General features: G+C 52.9%; 1 protein-coding gene across 1 annotated transcript in view; it reads right to left on the minus strand.

Annotated features, from left to right (window-relative positions):
• The window catches only part of Galnt2 (polypeptide N-acetylgalactosaminyltransferase 2), a 72,064-nt gene that overhangs the window by 11,358 nt on the left and 40,862 nt on the right, over window positions 1-19,844 (minus strand). The window contains exons 4-11 of the mRNA XM_052167294.1: window positions 10,876-10,974; window positions 10,587-10,654; window positions 10,312-10,377; window positions 6,692-6,813; window positions 4,931-5,018; window positions 3,134-3,221; window positions 2,582-2,685; window positions 814-940 (exon numbers count right to left, since the gene is read on the minus strand). Coding sequence (XP_052023254.1) covers window positions 814-940; window positions 2,582-2,685; window positions 3,134-3,221; window positions 4,931-5,018; window positions 6,692-6,813; window positions 10,312-10,377; window positions 10,587-10,654; window positions 10,876-10,974 — 762 coding nt within the window. The remainder of the gene's footprint in view (window positions 1-813; window positions 941-2,581; window positions 2,686-3,133; window positions 3,222-4,930; window positions 5,019-6,691; window positions 6,814-10,311; window positions 10,378-10,586; window positions 10,655-10,875; window positions 10,975-19,844) is intronic.

The raw sequence follows: 19,844 nt of genomic DNA on the forward strand, positions 1-19,844 counted from the left end.
TCTGAGCGTGGGGATAGAAGGCGTGTGCTACAATGTTAGAACTGGAAAAAATTCCCAGGACAAACCGTGTTAGACCAGGACCAGGCAGCCTTCCTGTTTTGGTTTGTTCCCTTACATCTGGTGCCCGTCGGTAATCGATCGGTTAGGAGCCTTGATGTCTTCTGGCTCGAGTGCTGTGTGACCTGCTTTCTGATACGGTTTCCGTGTCTGCTCTCCAGAGCTCAGGCTCAAACTGAGCTGCGTCAGGTGACAGTGAGGGGCAGGAGCCTGAAGCCGTGGCTGGGCCATGGGTCTCTGTTGTCACCAGACTGGAACTGTTCCTCTGCGCCTCATCCTCACCTCTTACCCTTCACTATGTGGGGCATCGGGACGGCCCTTGCCAGGGGTTGACACCTTGAGTCCCAGATGTGTCAGCACCCGGACAGTTAGCCAGCAATGCTGCATCTTATAATAACCCAACAGTGGCACGTTTACTGCAGTACGTGATGGGCGAATGCAACCCTGTTCTTCTAGGCACTGTGAGTGGCGCTGCAGCACAAACCCAGGCTCTCCCTTTGACATATCTGTGAGCACCCCATGGTAGTCTTTCCCTGATGTCCCAGTTAGGATAACTCCAGCTATCACCCTCCCCGGCTGCAACCCCTCCGCCATGATGTCTTCCTGAGACATCTCTCACTGGAATCGCATCTGGCATGCTAGCCACGGTTCCCTTCTTTAGCTGAGGGTAGTGCCTATCAAGGGGCACTGTCCCCACACGATTCCAGGGTCCTCTGAGCAGACAGTAGACATCTGGTCTGGCCTTTTGCTTCTTACCGGGCGAAGACAGTGCCACTGCCACCAGGGAATGTGTAGGGGTGCTGCTTCCGGAACACGTGACCCACACGGCTGCACGGGATGATCTCCAGGCTGCCACCACACTGCCACACTCGGAATGAGATCTCTGATAGGAAGGGGAGTTGGCAACCATCAGAACTCATAGCTGCTGTGCCCATGGTTAGCCACCTACCACGGGGAAACCCAGAGGGCGGGGGTGGGGTGGGGTGTGTGCAGGTGTGCATGCATGCATGTGCGTGCATGCTGCTCCAGAGCAGGACCTGGAGCTTTTATAGAGGAGACACTGGATGCACCCTGGACAGGCCACCTCCACAGCACACCCAACACTGAACATGCATGGAAAAGCACTGTGGGACAAGAGGTCTCCCAACGATGACTCTTGGTGTGAGAGCAGACGCCTCCCAGACTAAGAACACATACATCCCAGCACTGTTGGCTGGAGATGTGTGCACAGACCACGTTCCTCCACGCTACTTCCTGTAAACTGACCGAGTACCAGGTTGTACTGGGCTTCCCTTCATGGAAAAAAGAGTCCCCGACTGTTTCTCTCATGTGTCAGCAGGTCCGGATGTCAACCAAGTTCCCAGGGTACTGACAGGGACAGTCCCCTGCCCTAACCTTAGCAAGACACACAGGAGGCTGGCTATGTCTGTCAGTCTGTGCTCTCAGGTCCCTGAGATGTGGCCACCTGAGACCATGACACACGCTGGCCCACTGGGTGCCTCCAGCCATTGGAACCTTTCAGGTTCCCTACCTCAAAGCCTTTCTCACTCACAAAACTTCTCCCAAGCCCACCCAGGCCCACCGCCGCACTGAAACTCGAAAAGGAGACGGGCTCTCCCGCCCTCCCTTCTCCGCACAGAGCCGGGGCTGGAATCGGCTTTCATCACACTGGGCAGAGCCGTCCTACCAGATGAAACGTCTCCACCAACTTCAGCTTCAAAGGACACATTCACACAACAGGCTAGCTGAAGCTGCTCTTTTAAGCCAACAGAAGCTATCAAAGTCTCTGTCACAAGAAAACCCACTCGAAGTGACAGCGATGTGCTTGCCCTCCTTGTCCTGGCCCCCTCTCCTCCCAGGGCACACCTGCGTAAGGACGAAGGAAACTAAACTCTTGATAGTGAGGGGAGTCAGCTCTGAATGACAAGCACTTGAAATCAAAGGCGTCAGGCGTCGGGAGACAGAACGAGCTAAGTAGGGCCTTTTCATCCATCACGAGGCACTTGAGGCACCTGCCTGTGCAGACCGCCACCCGGAAAGGGCCCGTGTCTCATTTCTGGGCAAACATGGGCCATTAAAAAAATAATTTTAAAAGTGGTGGAGAAGGGTCTGAATACCAGAGCGCATCCATGTGACATGCATGATGGCACGTGACACGCATGATGGCATGTGACATGCATGATGGCATGTGACACGCATGATTGCATTCAGTAGAAACAGCAGCTGCCCGACACCATTAGCATCCTACTGTTAACCAGAGCCGTGCAAATGGCTTATTGCTCAGATTTGGAGGCATGTATTCAGAACCCCCAGGTCAAAGGAGGTGACAGCATCTGGTGTCTGCGGGGATGACCTGACAGGAGGCACATGTCTTACTGCCATCCCCGTGGTCAGGTGTGGGCGCACACACGTAGGAGGTGGTTGTCCACTGAGAGGCTGGCTGCTCTGGGCCTCCCTAGATGCTGACGTGACACCCTGCCTCCCACACTTTACCCTGAGCAGGGCGGGGGCAGGACGCACATACCCAAGTTCTCTCCTCCCCACACATCCATCATCATGTCGTACTTCCCCAGCTCTTCGAAATAGAGCTTGTCCATCACGAAGAGGCCGCCAGCGATCATCGGGGTTCTGAAAAGATGGGGGAACGAGGGCAAGGTTAGACCACACCACAGGCTGGACCTCTGTCCTCTGCTGTCCTCAAGGGGCCTTTCATTCCCCAACTGACCTCTAGTCACCCGTGGGCCCCATAGCGGCTGGGACTCTTGGTTTTTACATGCCCCAGCTTACAAGGTAATCCTAAGAACTGCAGAAGTAACACTGAAGGCCACAGCATAAGGTTCCATTCTGCTACAGATAACATTACACCACAAACAGCAGCCAACACAGACCCAGCAGCGATGCCTTGTAAGTGTCTGAGGAAAAGCTCCTAAATTCCCTCACCGTGTGACCTGGTGGCAGGTACTGGCCTTGAGGAGAGGCCAGGGACCCAGAGGGTGGGAGGCCCAGGGCCCCGCGTCCTAGAAGCGCACTGCAGCAGGGGCTGGAGCCTGGGCTCTCTGCAATAGGCGGCACTTACTTTATAGGGGCAACTGGGTTCCCCTGCCGGGATCTCCTCTGCTCTGGTGTCATGTAATCCCACTTGAACACCAAGTTCCAGTCAAAACCTGCCAGCCCAGAAAAGAACAGCAATAAGAGGGGACAGTCGCTCGCACCTGGCTGTCCCACCCTAGTAGCTGACAGTGAGCACATGTGGATAGAACTCACTGCCAACCAACCAACCAACCAACCAACCAACCAACCAACCAACCAACCAACCAACTGAAATGAGAAAAGAGGGAGCGGGGGAACAGGGAGGAAGTGGGGGAGAACTGGGGGCCTGGTGGGTATGAATCACAGTGAAATCTTCCCAGCCCTCCAAAGCAAACAGAGCTATGAGTTTTTCCTCTAAAAACCCCAAAATACAGGTGTGTCTGTGTGTGGTTACATGCACACGGGTGCTGGTGTCCATGGAGTCAGAAGAGAGAGCTGGAGCCTTTGGAGCTGGAGTTACAGGTCGCCTGATCTGAGTGTTAGGAACTGCACTCTGACTCTGCGAGCCAGCTTTCCTGTCCCTCTAACCTTTTTATATATATATTTTTTTAATTTTGATCTAGGGTATAGCTATATAGCCCAGGTTGGTGTAGAACTTGTAGCAGTTCTCCTGCCTTGGCCCCTGAGTTCTGGGACTGCACACATGTGCCACCATGCCTGGCTGGAATTTTCTAATCTTCAAATGTAAGAACAAGTGTGAAACATGGGGGACTGGTGTCTGTTTGATACCACTGCACCCACGAGGGCTGTGCACACAAGCCAGAGGACCTGGGAACCAGTCAGAGCTAGATGAATCAGAATTGACTCCCAGGACCACAGTGCAGCACGGAGCACCTCTGTGGGACCCATGGTTCTTTAGACCTGGGCCAGGACCTTTAAAACTGCTCCCACAATGACCTAAGATCTTACATGCTGAGTCTCAGGGTGCAGGCCTGTAATCCTAGCAGTGTTCATGAGATGCTAAGGCAGGAAGAGCTTGGGTTCTAGGCTACCTTAGCTCCCTAGACCTCCCTACCCCTTGCCATTTGTGAGTTAGGGGCTAGACTAGGGTACAGTATAACCTGCTCCATCTTGTGTGTGGCAGTGACTCCACAGTAATGTCTAGAAGCACTGGACGCTCAACAATTCTTAAGCGGTGGAGAAGCTGATCCCTGGAGGGGGACCAGGAGGCAACATTTGTAGGCTGTGTGGCCCTACAAGACACTGGTCCATTCACACAAAGGCCACCCAGTGGTGAAGCAGGCTGTGGTTGGGCAGCTGGAGAGGGAGGGCCAGCGTCCAAGCTTGAGCACAAAGGTAGGACTGGTGCCTGGTGGGTGGGCCGGGAGGGGCCAGCAGCAGGGTGGCAAACTGGCAGGCTGGCTGGGCACGTAGGCTACGAGAGGAGGCCTGGCCCTGGCAGAGGACACAGAGACAGGTTCCAGGCCCAGTCAGCCTGTCCTTGGCTCTACCGGGTGTCTCAGGCCCTGCCTCTTGCTGGTCTCACTGGAGCCTCTCAGCCAGTCCACCAGTGGGTAGAGGCTGCTCGGCTCCAGTCCCGGGGTATCCCAGATTCTCCCGGGCTTTAGTAGCAGCTCCGGAAGAGAGGAGGAGGCGGGAGGGAGGGTAGGGAGTCAGGCTGGTATAGCCAGGGAGCAGGGCCAGTCCTTCCTGTGTGGTACCAGCCAGAGCCCACACCACAGAGCTCTGCTTTCTCTGTCACTACTGACATGGGACAGCCACGGGCAAAAGCCCAGCCAGCCAGAACAAGCCAGCAGGCGGACCAATCAAAGCCAACACCTACCACCCTTGAGGTCAGCAGAGGCGCCCACGTACTGGAAGTTGTCCATGTTAATGACATCGATAATGGGGGATACGACCCGGGTCCTGTCCTGAGAGGGACAAAGAAAGAAGAGAGACTTGTCACAACACCAGCAAAGACAGAGCTGCCATCCCAACGGACACCACTGTCCCAAGGTATGCAGGGTGGTGGCATGAGAGGGGACAGCGGACTGGACACTTCCGCTGCCCATTCTCCCAGTCACAGACCCGGGCTGTGCAGTGGCCCTGAGTCCTGAATTTCAACCGTGTGTGGATCTCGGTGTCACAGAACTAAGCTCAGCCGCGTCCTGCCTGTCACCCTCCCATGAGCTGCACCAGGGAAGCTCAGGAATGAACTCACGGCTGAAGTGTCTATACTACAAAGCCAGGAGCAGTTTCTGGGTGCAGGTGGCGTGAGGGGAAGGGGGTGTCATCACCTCACGGCAGCTGACTGGAGTTTCCATTTTGGAACTCAACTCCTCTGTTATTGTTCTGAGCACGGCTTCCTCCCACTGTGGGACTGTGGGGGAGCAAACCTGAGGCCTCCCACCTCCTCCAGCCTTCCTCCTCAGCCCCCTGCCTCATGCGGACTTCGGACTTCGTGAGAGAGAGGGCGGGTGGCCTTTGAGTTCCTTAGAGAATGCTTGTTAGCCGAAGGGCCCGTAAGTTCAGCCACGGGATGAGCAGCGCTCAGAAGCAGTCAGAAGGGCATTACAGAGCCACACCCAGCCTGCTTGCAGGCTGATGGGGAGTCGCGGGCCACGGAGAGCAGAGCAACCCTCCAGCCCACCTCCCTGGCCCCATCAGGCTGGCCTTGGACAGGCGAGATTAGTCCACTTTGCATTCCTTCTGACAAGAAGAGAATCACAGGAGCCCATCCTGCTGGCCCGCTCCCGCCTCAGCTGGCCAAGCTGGGGGTCACATGGCAGGGACAGGGGGGCACCAGAGAGTATGTGAAGGGCCCAGCTGAGGGCTCAGCGGTAACCCTGCCTCCTGTGTGACCCCTGAAGCCCGGTCTCCTCACTTATCAGGTAAGGGAGAGCACCTAGTGTGCCACCCGAGCCCAGGAAGGGCAGAGGTGGGACCTCTAGCAGCCTTTGGTGGCTCAGAACTTTGTGACTTGCCGTTGCCATGTGCTACGGTGGCAGGCGAGCGTCTCATCCTGTTTCCTTCACTGCCCCCAGGGAAGCACTCTCATAGCAGCAAGGAAAGAAAGTCAATAAGACAAAGAGAGGGCAAGAAAAATAACACTGGGCTAAACACAGTACCAGTGTGGACACTTCCGGAAGGCAGAATGTGCCTGAGCACAGCCAAAGGTCACGTGACAAGCCCGCCAGGGCATGCTGCTAGTTTGTTTGCTTCTCTTTTGCTGGCATAGAGCAGCCGGCTAGTCTGTCCTTAACCAGGGCAGAGGAGCAGCACAGCAGCCAACCAGGCCTCCTCCCCGATGGCCCAGCACAAGGCACTCTTGCCAACGGCTATCCTGCTAGCTACATATCTTCCCGTGTGCACAGGTGTGTGTGTGTGTGTGTGTGTGTGTGTGTGTGTGTGTGTGTGTGGCAGGCCACCTGTCTTGCCAGGCTTCTGACAGCTCCACAGAAGCTGTCCTCTTTGGTTGCAGTAAAAGTTCTATACCTATGGGTCATCGTGAAACAATGTCTGGGCATCACATCCTTCCTTAGCGACAAAAAACCCCACAGCCAGTGAGTGTGCGCAGCACACCCTCTGTGGGACGGAGGCTCACCTCAGCAACCCGCTCCAAGAGTGGCTCCAGCCACCGCTCGTTACACTCGCAGTGACTGTCTAGGAAGGTCAGGACCTTGGCCTGGGCAGCGTCGGCGCCCCGAACCCGAGAGCGCATTAGACCTGTGGGGATAATTCAAAGTGCATGAGGGGTGGGAGCTCTACCTGAGAGCGAGCCTGGCACAGCCAGCAGTCCGTGCCCAGTCACAGAGGAGCCGTACATCAGCTCAGCAGTCACTGGGATAGATCCCGGCAGGACCTCTAACTGCTCAACTGGTGAAGGGATAGATAACCTCCCCAAGGCTACTGCCCCTCTTCCTTCATCTAACAGAAGTCACCCTTGTCAAATACCCAGAGGGTGACTCCGAAGCTCCCTGTTGTTACAGCTCCAGGTCCCTGCTTGGCTGGGACAGGAAAGGCACCACTCTACACCGAGAGCTAATGTGCCAGGTCTGGTGCTCCTGCAACCGCATCACAATCAGCTTTGTCTTCAGACAACAGGGCATCATGTCAGACCCCAGTGTGGCTGTGATGCAAAATCAGGGTCCTTTTTGGCCCCATTCTGTACGAACTGCTTGTGATCAGTCACAACAGGTACTTCACGAACAGTCTTATCATCAGCAATGGACTGAGCCTAGAAGACACTCTTCACCTGGGCAGGATGCGGATCCTTACGATGAGAAAGGACGAGTATTTTAAATTCCTTTATATACAAGAAAAATGGATTTTGAATGACTTTTATCAACTGTATTGTACATCAGGGCAAAAAGATGAGATCTCCAACTCCAAGACACCCAAACCCTTGCTCAGGAGACCGCTACCATTGTAGAGCTGAACATAAGTGGGAACTGTCTGAAAGGGCTTCCGAGAAGTCACTCAAAGAGGAACTTGAAGGGATTCGATGCCTGGCCAGACAGTAGGAAGGGCGGAGTGAGGCCCGGGGCTGCATGGCTTCCCTCTCCTCCCAGAGCGCCCTCCCCTCTGCTGCAGCTCAGTCCTTTCAGCTTGAGGTGTCAGCAGACCAAGGGTAGGACTTCTGTTGTGGTTGGAAAGGGAGAGAAGGCCCCCAATCTGGTGACAAGGCCCGGAAGCCTGTGGCTGACAACTCCTGGCTTGGGTGGCCACAGGAGCAGAGCAGCCAAAGGACGGCCATGGCCAGGAGCCGAGAGGCCTTAGCTGCTCTCTGCTCCAGCGGACACAGGGTTTGGGATTTGAGCCTTGCCAAGCAAAGTCTGGAAAACAACACCTCTGCCCTCCTACAGAAATCACAGAAGGATGACAGAACACAACTGTGTGGAAATAAGGGATCTGCCCAAAATGCATGAGTGCAGAGTCCAGAGGAGCACTTTCGTCATGCGGGGATCCAAGTCCTCAGTGTCTGGCTGAGATATTAAGCCCACCCCTCTGCACACAAGCTCACATGTTAAAGCCTTGGTCCCACCTGGTGGTGCCGAGACATGATGGACAGTAAGGCTTCCTTCTCAAACCTGCTGGCACTGTGGCAGACGGAGCTGTAGGGAAGTAGGTAGGGCCCAGCTGGAGGACACCGGTCAGTAGAAGGGCACAACTGCCAAGCCCCATCTCTTCCCTGCTCCCTCGGTGCCATGAGGTGAGCATCCCCGCTCCACTACAGTCTTCTACACCGCGGGGTTGGCCCTGACCTCAGGCCTAGATGACAGGACCAAGACCGAGAGCCCTAAGCTAGAAGTCAGACAAGCCTCTCCCTCTATGTCGATGCTCCTTCCCTCAGCATTCCGTCTCAGGGGAAGAACACAGCTGGTAACTGCACTTCTCTGAATATCCAAGGTTAACCTTCCCCAGAGAAAGATGAACCGATTCAGACTATCTACAAAACATCATCATACACTGAAACATCAAGAAGACGAGGGGGGTGGGGTGGGAGAATGTGGACCACACCCAAGGGGGAAGAAGTCCTCAACTGAAAGTCACCTGAGCTGACTCAGATGTCAGAATTAAGAGATGAAGATTTTCAAATGGCCACGACTGTGTTCGAGAAGTCATGGGAAATGATGGTGTCGATGAGTGAACGGGTGAAAACTTCAGCAGAAGAGTCAAACGGATATTCCAAAACTGAAAAGTGAAACGATCTCCAACGGGAACCTTACTGAGTGATCTTCAAGGCAGAGTGGAGCTGGCAGGAGGGCCCGGGAGCTGGGCACAGTCAACAGAACTAGATCTCCCGGGGAATTGAAACAAAATATAAGGAGTGGAAAGCCTTACGTGTCTGAGGCAACAGGGAGTGGCCCCGAGGACACGATGGCACCGCTTCCTGAGTCTGCGGCATCAAGGTAAGCATCACACGGATGCTGGCCAACTTCAGGCGGGATAAGTGTAACGAGGGCCAGGAGGATCAAATCTGACTGTGGGGACAGGGACTCAGGAGGGCTGCCGGTGCCCAAAGCCTGTCACGTGCAAGGGACAACAGCGCATATTATGACTACGTTCTGAAGGAAACAGCTGGAAAAAAGCATTCTCTGTTCAGAAGATTGAGGTTCTGCTCCCAACACCATGTGCAACTTTAGTTCTAGGGACTCGGGTATTCTAGCCACCGAGGACGGACAGGGACACTCACACACACGCACGCACGCACGCACGCACGCGCGCGCGCACACACACACACACACACACACACACACGAGCGCACGCACACACGCGCACACACACACACACACACACACACACACACGAGCGCATGCACGCATGCGCACACACACACACACGGGAGTTATAGACAGCTGTGAGCTGCCCATAGGTACGGGACTGGAACCTGGGTCTTCTCGGAGAGCAGCCAGTGCTCTCTTGACCGTTGAGCCAGCTCTCAGTCCCACTGGCCTGTCTGCTAAGTACCAAGTTTTCTATCTGACCAAGCATCTCCAGCATATATGACCACTGGATCCTCATCAGATCACTGCTGACCAAGCATCCTATGACCGCCAGATCTTCAGCAGACACTGCTGACCACCAACCACAGTACAAACGATCTGACACTACAGCAGAGGCTCCTCCGCTCTACTGTGACTTGTCTAATGTCCCCACCAATATATTTGCTTAGTACCGACTTGTGACTTTGTACTTGTGACTAGGTTCATGGCCCCTCTTCCAGTGCACGAGCCAATTGGAACAATCTGACTCTGTGTTTCTAGGCCACAAAATTTGTATTTGATTCAGAATAAAGCATTTCTTTTCTTCCCTCTGGAGCAAGAGAGTGTATTGCACTAACACAGAGGCTGGCATGTAATGGTTGGTCTTGACTGTCAACCTGACAGGATTCAGAATCACCATGGAGACCGACATCTGGGTATGTCTGAGAAGAATTTTCTAAGGTCAAAAGTGGATGGTAGCATCTCACGTGCTGGGGGCTCTGGGCTGTGTAAGGGGCCGTGAGCCGAGGCCCACGCTCATCTCTGTCTGCCCGCTGTGGGCCCACTGTGACCAACCGCCCCACGTTCCCGCCACCATGGTGGACTGCATCCCTGGAACTGTGAGCCAAAATAAACACTTTTTTCTTTAAATTGCATTTGTCACACCAATGAGAAAGCACTGCACGAGCACAGACAGACAAGCTGCCTCCCAAGCAGGGAGCGAGAGGGACTTTCTTACCCTCTCTCCGGTCGTTTCTGAGGACCCGCACCTTCTCGATCTTCCCCAAGAGAGCCCCATCCTCAGCTAAGGAGAGAAAAGAGCAGAGAAGAGTGAACACTGACTCTACACAGGGCTCTAGGCTGGAAGGCCACACACTTGGTCACCTAGGCAAAGTCCTTCCCCCAGGGTCTCTGGAGGACGTCTCCTCCCTGCCCTAGGTGCCTGCTCCCCTCCAGACTGCGTTAGGTCACTCCTCTCAGACACCCCAAACCAGGAAGGCTGACGAAACTCACGGTCATTGCTGTAGTCATCCACCAGGATTATCTCCTTGATGAGGTGAGGTGGACTCCTCTTGAGGACACTGAGGAAAGACACAGGGACAGAGCCTTGTAAGGGCTGAGTTCTGTTTGGAGTCTCCTCTCTCTTTTGGTCCCCAGCCTTGGCTAGAGGAGCCAATAGCTACCCCATGCTTGGCAGCTGATGTCCTTGTCTGAAGTCCCAGTTGATGCACCTGAGATGCAGCTGTCATCAGAATCCACAAACACTTCCCATGAGACGCTGGGAAATCTCTGTTGGCCTCACCTGACCACCGTCCGCAGCAGGGCCGACCTGGCTTCATTGTGGAACGTGATCACCACGCTGGTGGCTGGCAGGTCCACTCGCCACTGCTTGCGCTGACACCTGAGGAGGAAGAGAGACGGGCCCTGTGAACAATGAACAATGGACACAGGTGGCAATGACGGATCTTCCCTGCTTGACAAGCAGAACGATTGCCAAGACCGAGAGACTGCGGTTGGCCTGCCAGCTGTGGGAGGCTTTGGCATAGATGGGGCATATGGAAGCAGAAGATACCACCAGGTTCTGCTTACAGACGAGGGAGTTGTGCAAGCTGTATGAAGTGAGAACAGATTTCTAACATGTAAGACACGTGTTCTAAAGCAGCGAAATCCTCCCACTTTCAGACAGACACTCCTCAGCCGCAAGCCTGCCTTAGTTCTCAGCATTTTTTTTTTCTGGGGGACCGACGCCAGCCATTGCTTTTTTTCCTCACCTTGTGCTTTGCCTGCAACAGGCTACATGCTGCTTGGGTGATTGGCTCTCACAGTATCAAAGGACCCCACCACCTGCCGTCCTTCATACTGCCTGCCAGGCCTCCTCCCAGTAACCTGGTAGCAGAGGAGCAGGCTGTGTTCTGGAAGCCGGACTGCAGGAGGGCAGGCACATTAGGACTGTCTCAAGCATAGACAGGGTCTTCAGAACCTAGGCCTTCAAAGGCAGCAAGCCAGTGAAGACCAGTTAAAAGCCATGCTTCTTCCAATGAGGATGCTCAAGTATAACATGGCCAAAGCACCCAGTCAAGTAGGACCCGGATCAGCAGAACTCATGTGAGGACTCTTCCAGGCCACTCTGGGGAAGCTGGCGGAGAGCAGTGTCCCTGACTCTCTACACAATCCCCCTAGGAGGGTGAAGAACTTGTCAGAGCCTTGGGAGACTGTTGGCTGTGTCTGAGTGTAGCCAGAGTCCTGAGTAGCCAACGGTGATGGTGATGTTAGTGACACCAGACTGAGGAGGAGCCCTGCAGAGCAGCCGGGCTGGCAGGGTGTACTGAATCAAGGGCAGAACCCGCAAATCCAGCCCCTGCCCCTGGGACCCTCCTTGTCATCTATCTCTTCAGGTGGCAGAGCCTTCCACGGTTCCATACACTGAAGTCTCAGTTTACCCTGCAGCTCGTCGGATCCCCCGATTAGTATTTATCTTGAATGGAAATTGGTGGGAAAGGCGCCAGTTAGGGCTCAACAGTCAACTGCTGAGCAGTGAGCCAGACGCTGGCACAGCAGCAGGGAGGTGTGGAGAGGGCAGCACTGAGACGAAGCGCTTCCCCAGGACTGATAAGCCCAGCCCTGCAGACTGTGCGCACCAGCAAGAAAAGCAGCACAATTATAAAGCAATTAGGCTGCAATTGCAGAAGGGGCGTCTTTGGTTAATTTTAGTCATTATAGTACGTTCTTTTTAATTAATCACACACACAAAAAAATTGTACAGCAGTTGTTTTTGTGGGGAGTCAGTGACCGAATTCTACAGTTAGCATCTGATCGCGCTGTAGACGAGCCTTCATGGATAAGCCCATTGGTAAACATTAGCAGGAAGGGAGCTTGAAGAAGAATCTATCAAGTTTCAGTTGTAAACAAATCACCAAATGATGTCACTGTCAAGAGGCCGATCTGTAATGCTGTGAGGGGGAGGGCTCCGTGCTCCAGGCTCAGCACCTTCTGGAGCCAGGAGTGACAGAGCCAGCAGACCCTGACTCTCGCAGGGCTGAGTTGAAGGTGAGAAGATAGGGTAGCATTTTTCACTCTCAGATTGCTGGATTCCAGGGCGATCCAATCATGCCCTGGTCTCTCATTTTCCTGCCTCTGCAGGAAGCGCATCTTCCAGGAGCTTTTGGAAGTCTCCTGGGGCTCCAGAAGCATTTGCTGGAACAAGCATGCAGCTGCTTCCCACCATCTTATTAAAACTCCTCTGCATATTCATAAGGCTCTAAGCTCCAGGTCTGGGCGATCAAGAGCATCAGTGGAAGCCCATCCTTAAAGGAAGAGGGGTAACTGGTTCAAGCCGAAGGATCTCACACCCACCCCATGGGTGGATGGGTGGTGTGAGTGTATGCACAGATCCAGACAAGCCTCACACTCAACCCAGATGGGGCCCCGGGGGAACCGCTCTAAAAAGAAAAGCAATTAATATTGCATTTAAAGAGCCTTACTTGGCCTTGTCAGCCACTCTTTGCTGCTCTAGAGGCTGTGGGAGACAGGGTGGCAGCTGCTGTAGTCAGGGTGCTTCTTCCCAGCCAAGCAGGCCTGAGAGCTGACAGCAAGAGAATGCAACAGCTGGATTCTCTTCTCCCAGACACATGTGGAGGCCCACTCTGGGCCTGGTTCACTTAAGGCTCCAAAGACATGGTACTGACATTGTCATTCTGCAAGCTTCCTGTCCATTAAAATGGCAACTTAACAAGCCAGACACATAAAGATATATTCTCTTTCTCTCTCTCTCTCTCTCTCTCTCTCTCTCTCTCTCTCTCTCTCACACACACACACACACACACACAGGAAAACAATATCAAATATACTCAGCAGGTTGTATTTATATACATTTGTGTGTATGTGTGTAAAAATAATGAGAAAGAGGCCATGGATTTGAGAGAGGACATGGGAGGGTTAGGGAAACTACATAAATACAATGTATCCTGCCTCTCCAGGATGCGCCTCCCACTTCACAAACACAAAGGTCTTTCATCCTCTTGGCTTTACTTTTTCTCCAGCAAATCAAAGCTCCCCCTGACTCCCAGGGACAGACAGATGCTACAGACATACAGTGAATGATCCTAAATGCTGTCGGGTCATTTGTAGAGATTACATGTCACTGTGGCCAGTCCTTGACATGGTGTGGCCTTACCAGTCCTGGCATCCATGGCCACACATGGGCCATCACAGGGGTGAAGCTGAGGACACACAGGAAGAAACTGGACAGAACATGTCACACACGTCCTAGCAACAATAAGGTCAGAAGGGTGCTGAGGGTCCCTGGGCTTCTGTGCAGGCAAACTCACCTCACGTGACACTACAGAGGTTTGATAGGACCGCCCCCCAAAGACTCGTGTGTTTGAATATGCTTGGCTGAGGGAGTGGCACTATTAGGAGGTGTGGCCTTGCTGGAGTAGGTGTGGCCTTGTTGGAGGATGTTGTGTCCCTGTGGGGTGGGCTCTGAGGCCCTCCTGGCAGCTACCTGAAAGACAGCAATCTTCTCCCGTTTGCCTTCAGAACAAGATGTAGAACTCTTGGCTCCTTCTCCAGCACCATGCCTGCCTGAATGCTGCCATGTTCCCGCCTTGATGATAATGGAGGGAACCTCTGAGGCTGTAAGCCAGCTCCAGTTAAATGCTGTCCTTATAAGAGCTGCCTTGGTCATGTTGTCTCTTCTCAACAATGGAAACCCCTAATTAAGACAGATGTCAGGACATTAGTAATGTAGCTCTCTGGTTCATATAGGGACAGTGACAAGCACTGGGGGGGGGGAGGGGGGCCTTCACTGTGGTCCTCTCAGCTCACAGGCAACAGTTACCACCCTTTCAGGTCCTTCCCAACCCCCACGGTCAGGGGAGGGAACTGCTACCTCAGCCTTGGTGCTCTGTCACTCCTAGGCATGCTCTGTAACTCATCACACACATAAAAGGCATACATCCTGAGCAACAGTGTATCAACCTCAGTGGACTAGTCACACAGATAAAAGGCGTACAGACACATTCCTGAACAACACTGTATCAAGCTCCGTGGACTCAGCTGATGCAGAGGACACAGAGTCGTTGCTTGCCTGGCAACAGAGCTTTGCCACACAAACCTGCTGTGTTCCATCGTTGCACTGTGGAGGTTCCCACCTAGGAGCAGACACGCCTCCCTTGCTTACTCTCCATTAAGGGGCAAGGAGCACCAGGTAACCCCGTACTGAGTCACTCCAAGCTCTTATCCATTGTGGTCCCCACTGGACGGAGCTTCGCTCGCAGCTGGTCTCATTCCGCTGCAAACCCAAGGTCACGTGACCTCTTAATTCTCACCTTCCGAGAGCTGAGACAGCAGGTGTGTGCTGCTATGCCCAGCTTGTGTCTTCTATTTCTCTAGTGGTTTTGGTAATATTTTCCTAGAGAAATATCCATTCCATTTACATTTCTTTTCATAGACATGTACCCACAATTGTCTTAGCTGCTTTGGGTGTCTCATGTACACACGACCTATCCGAGTTTTCTGGTTTTGTTAAAGATCCTCGGGGTGCATCTGAGACAAGCTGCACACAGTCCTCTGTGTTTTCTCTGGTTTTCTTACTTTGCCTCCCTCCTGCACTTCCTTCTGCTTCAGGGTTATCCTGTGTTTATGCCACCTTGACTTGGAATAGACTAGGCTACCCCATATAAGGAACAAAATTGACCTAAATGAATTTAGTCCTCGTATGGAGATGTGGGGAGTTCTACTCTGCCAAGAGGAATTGGGAACAGGGAGCAGCCCACAAAGACAGTGGGATGTGTCCTGCTCTGTCCTGAGTGGAGGTCTGTTCCTGCTGCTGAGGTGGGAAAATAAGACATCTGGGAGCCCCGTGGCTGCTTCGATTTCTGCCTTTGCTACTCACTTGACCTGTGAGTCTCCACAGCGTGCTAACAGTCAGAAGTCTCAAAAATCCGAAGAACTTTAAGGTAGATCCTTCTGCTTCCCAGCTGGTGCGGGCAATGCAGTGAGGGCTATGAACACCAGAACACTGGGATGCAGGCCCTGAGCAGAGGCGGTAGCTCACTGGAAGCCTGAACCCCTCCCTCTCCCATCCCTTCTGCTGCTCTTCTGACCCACAGTTCCTCTCAGCTGGGGGGAAGACAGGTCTGTCATCTCAGAGGCCGCTGTGGCAATTGATACAATGTTTCCAAAGTGTCTGGAACAGCTATCTAACCTGTTGTGTGGTCCCAGTGCTTGCCAAGCTGGAGCTAGAAACACCTTCCCCACTCCGGAGTTGGCATCCAGGGTGGGCAGCTGCTGGAAGACTACGGACAGCTGACCACCACAGCCTGACCCAGCCAGGGGGTACCAGGCTCACACACGGAGCTGCATCACGTGCAGGTGCCTGGCTCTGCTGAACACTGATTGTAACCTGTAACCTGAACAAGCGGGTCAGGCAAAAATCCCCAGGCTGTCCTGAAGCAGCTAGCTACCCTTAGACTCATTTTTAAAAACTATTTCTAAAGTTTTCATATACACATGTATTTGTGCTAAGTCTGTTTCCCACATACCTCCTCCTCCCTTCCCAAGAGCCTCCTCTGTTCTAACCTAGACAGTTTCATTTCTACCTTCGTGTCATAAATACATACATGATTTTATGTATCTATATAAAGTCTAGGATCCGCAAATGAGAGAAAGCGGGTGATGTCTGTCATTTTGAGATTGGCTTATTCACCTAATATGATTGCATCAATTTTCCTACAAATGGCATGACAGCTACTTCTTTACAGCTGAAGACAATCCCCGTTTCCTTGCCTTTCCCTAAGCTGGTGGCACCTGGCCTGTCTCTGTAACATGGCTGCTGTGACCAGGGCTGCAGTAAATATCAATGTGCAAGAGTGTGTCTGTGTGATCTTGAATGTCCTCTAGGAAAATGCCCCGAGTGGTGGGGCTCAGTCGTCAGAAGATTTGGTTTTGTGGTTTTTCTGAGAGACCTCTACACTGTGTGAAGAGATGCTATTCCCGGCTGAAGCGTACTGCAGAAACAGAGTCCCTGCCTCTGAGCACAGCCAACAGCACACATGGCAGACCTAGCCACAGTCAGATACGCAGCTTGGGCTTGCCGGAAACAGCCCCACCCCATCCCTACCTGGGCTAGATGCATATCTCAAGCTCTGCCCAGCAAAACAGCACAGGCAGCTCCACATTTCCAGGTGGTTGCTATGGAATCTTCTAGAAGCCTAGGTGAACTTCTGAATTAGAAATAGAGGCAGACGTCAAAAAATAGTTAAAAGAACCAAAGTAGCTATTATATAATTCTTGTTTAACCAAAATGTTCTTTAGTGACCCTCCCAACAGCAAGGGCAGGACATCCAGGCCCCAGCTGGCTCCTAGCCAGCCCTGATACATACCCAGACTGCCCTGGGTCTTCTAACGCCAGAGAGAGGAACCCTAAAATACTTAATGATCTTTGCATGCTGCTCTAAATTTAAGCTCCTTAAGGTCTGGCTGCCATGGCCTGCCAAGCCCTACACTCTGGGTTTGTTTGTCTGGTGTCACCATTGTTAACCTAAAACAGCTTTCTCATACCCTGCAGTCCTGGCACCACATACTGCAAACATAAAAGGAGCCAAGTTCAAAACCACAGCACTCATTACCCCACGACTCAAGGTGCAGCCTGCCTCACTGGCTGCCCTGCCTCGGAGCGCTCCGTGCCCTTGGGAGGCCAAGGGTTCAGAAGAAAGCACACACGGGGCGGTAGCCTGGCCCAGCACACTTCAGGCTGGACAGCTGTGAGGCGGTGCCCGCTCACAGGAAGTCTGAACCTGTGTGATCTGCAAGCTGAGCTGTCGCGCGAGGTGGTGAAACTCTTTCATCAGGACCATCACCTACTCTCCACAGCCTTCCATTTTTAACAAAAACTTTGAGACAGTAACAGCCTTAGACAGCGCTGTGGGCTCTTCCTTAATCTCCCTCAGAACAACTCACCAGCAGTGTGCACTTGCCTCTGAGCTGGAGCCATTTCTGGGAGTCAAAGCAAGAACTAACTGTCCTTTAGACCATTCCTCCTAATGGCAGGGCTCTCCCAGGAGTTCAGCTGCAGAGCAGCCAACAGGAACCGCAACACACTCTTGCCTTGCTTGACCAGATGCCGGCTTTTCCTCAGCTGCAGACACCCTCCAACTCCAGCTCCACACATGGGATGGCCCAGTTCTGCCTTCCACAGAGCCACCCATGCCTCCGGTGGCTCCACTCCTCTGGCATCCAAGTGGCTAAGTTCCAGGGCAACCTTCCCAGGAATTGTCTGGGTGAGTGGCTTCTTTCCCTCCCATGCTTATCTCTTCCAGGCCAGACGCCAGAGCCTCAGAGCTCTGGTGGCTCTCCTCCCTACATGGAGCTGATGGGCGAGAGCAGAGTTCTGCCCAGCAGGCCGTCTGGGAACTTCTGACTACAGTCGTGTCTTTGATGTTCTGGTCTTGACACACAGGTCAGCTGACAACTGCAGGCTGTGTCGGATCCTCTGTTTTCAGAGGTAAAGAACAGGCAGGTGTTTAATCCCTAGGTGTGTGGAGGTGGCCGTGAAGCAGAGAGCTGTCACCGTCCATGTTGCGGACAGGACACAAACACTACCCATTTCTTCGGGCAGCACCTGTGAGCTCTTGGCGCTTACCACTAAGCTTGGTGACCAGAGTTCAATCCCTGGGACCCCTGCAGTGGAAGAGCCACCCCCTCAAGCTGTCCTCTGACTTCTGTGCACGCATTAGCATGTGTGCACCTACACACAAATAAAACAGAAAAGACGTAACCAAATTTAAAAAATGTGAAGATGTAATAAGTTAGGGAACAAAACAGGAGGAAGTATAAAACTACTCAGCACCAGTGCAGTTTTAGACTTGTGTGAACAACACTGCAGATGAAAATCTTTCCACACATGCGAGTGTCTATGCAGCGCCTCAGAGGCTAGGAGAGGGCATCGGATACCCTGGAGCCTTGTGAGCCTCCTGACGTGGGCGCTGGGAATGAAATCTGCATCCTCTCAAGAGACATATGTGAGACCTCTGCACTCTGCAGGTTAGAATCTCTGGGAAGATGACTACAGGGCGCTGGAGGGGTGGCTCAGTGATACAGGGCACCGGCTGCTCTCCCAGACGACTGGGGATAAATTCCCAGCACTCATGTGACGGCTCCCAAGCCCACAGCCATGTGGAGGTCCAGTTCCAGGGTATCTGAATGTTGGGCCTACAGTGGCTCAGCCCTCACAGTGGTACACAGACACATGTGTGGGCATGATACCCATACACATAACATTTAAAAAAACCACAAAAAATTAAGATGACTGTAATAATCTATCCCTCAGATCTCAAACAGAAAAGAAAGGGGGTAGGGCAGAGACAAGCATATGTGCGCCTCATTAAAAAACGGGCACAGTTTTATTCTTAGTATTGAACCAGTACTGGTCTAATTACTACTCTTGCTAAAAATGGCAACTAGTTGAGTTATAAGTAGAAAACAAACTCTGTCAATCAACTAGAGGGACAAAATAAAGCAAGGAGCAGCTAGTAAAAAAAAAAATACTGTGTCTACATCCGAGATCCAGGGGTCTACAGGAAGGAGGGGGAGGCCGGGAACATGGAGTCCTTCCCTCGGCTACCCCATGGCTGCCTTGTAAGCAGCGCAGGTTCTCCTCAGGGGCCTTCTGTGTCCTTAGAGCCAAATGAACTTTCACCTTCAGAGCTGATCCAGTCTCAGGTACTCTGAAACAAGATGCAGACTCAGGGTAAAACAGAAAACCTAAACATGCAAGGAAACTAAACGGCAGGGTCGCGCTGCTGTGTCCACTACTGACAAGGCCCAGGCAGAAGAATGGCGACCTTAAGGTCGGGCTGGGCTACAGAATGGGAAATCTAGTGAGCTCTGTTTCAAAATTAAAAGTGAAAATAGGGACTGGAGATGTGGCTCAGCGGGAGAATGCTGGCCTGGTGTGAGCAAACCGTGGCCAAGCCCCAGTACAGTGTAAAAAACAAAAGGAAGGAACTTAAAGCAGCCTGTCCCTGTCACGCAGGCCGAATCGTGTGGCAAAGTGATTATGTTACACAATGGGTAAGTTTACATTCCTTCCCGCATGGCAGATTATGGTGCTGCAGTCGGCTACACAGATGCTCTTAGACATCAGCAGAAGCCTGTGACGACACAGACGCAAGTGTCCAGACGTCAGGAGGATCCAAGTTTCCAGCGCAGCCAACCAGGCTGCTGCAGCAGGTCTGGTCTGCACTGTGAGGCAGCTCTGGGTACTTTAAA

Source organism: Apodemus sylvaticus, chromosome 21 (assembly GCF_947179515.1).
Source record: "Apodemus sylvaticus chromosome 21, mApoSyl1.1, whole genome shotgun sequence".
NCBI classification, from domain to species: domain Eukaryota; kingdom Metazoa; phylum Chordata; class Mammalia; order Rodentia; family Muridae; genus Apodemus; species Apodemus sylvaticus.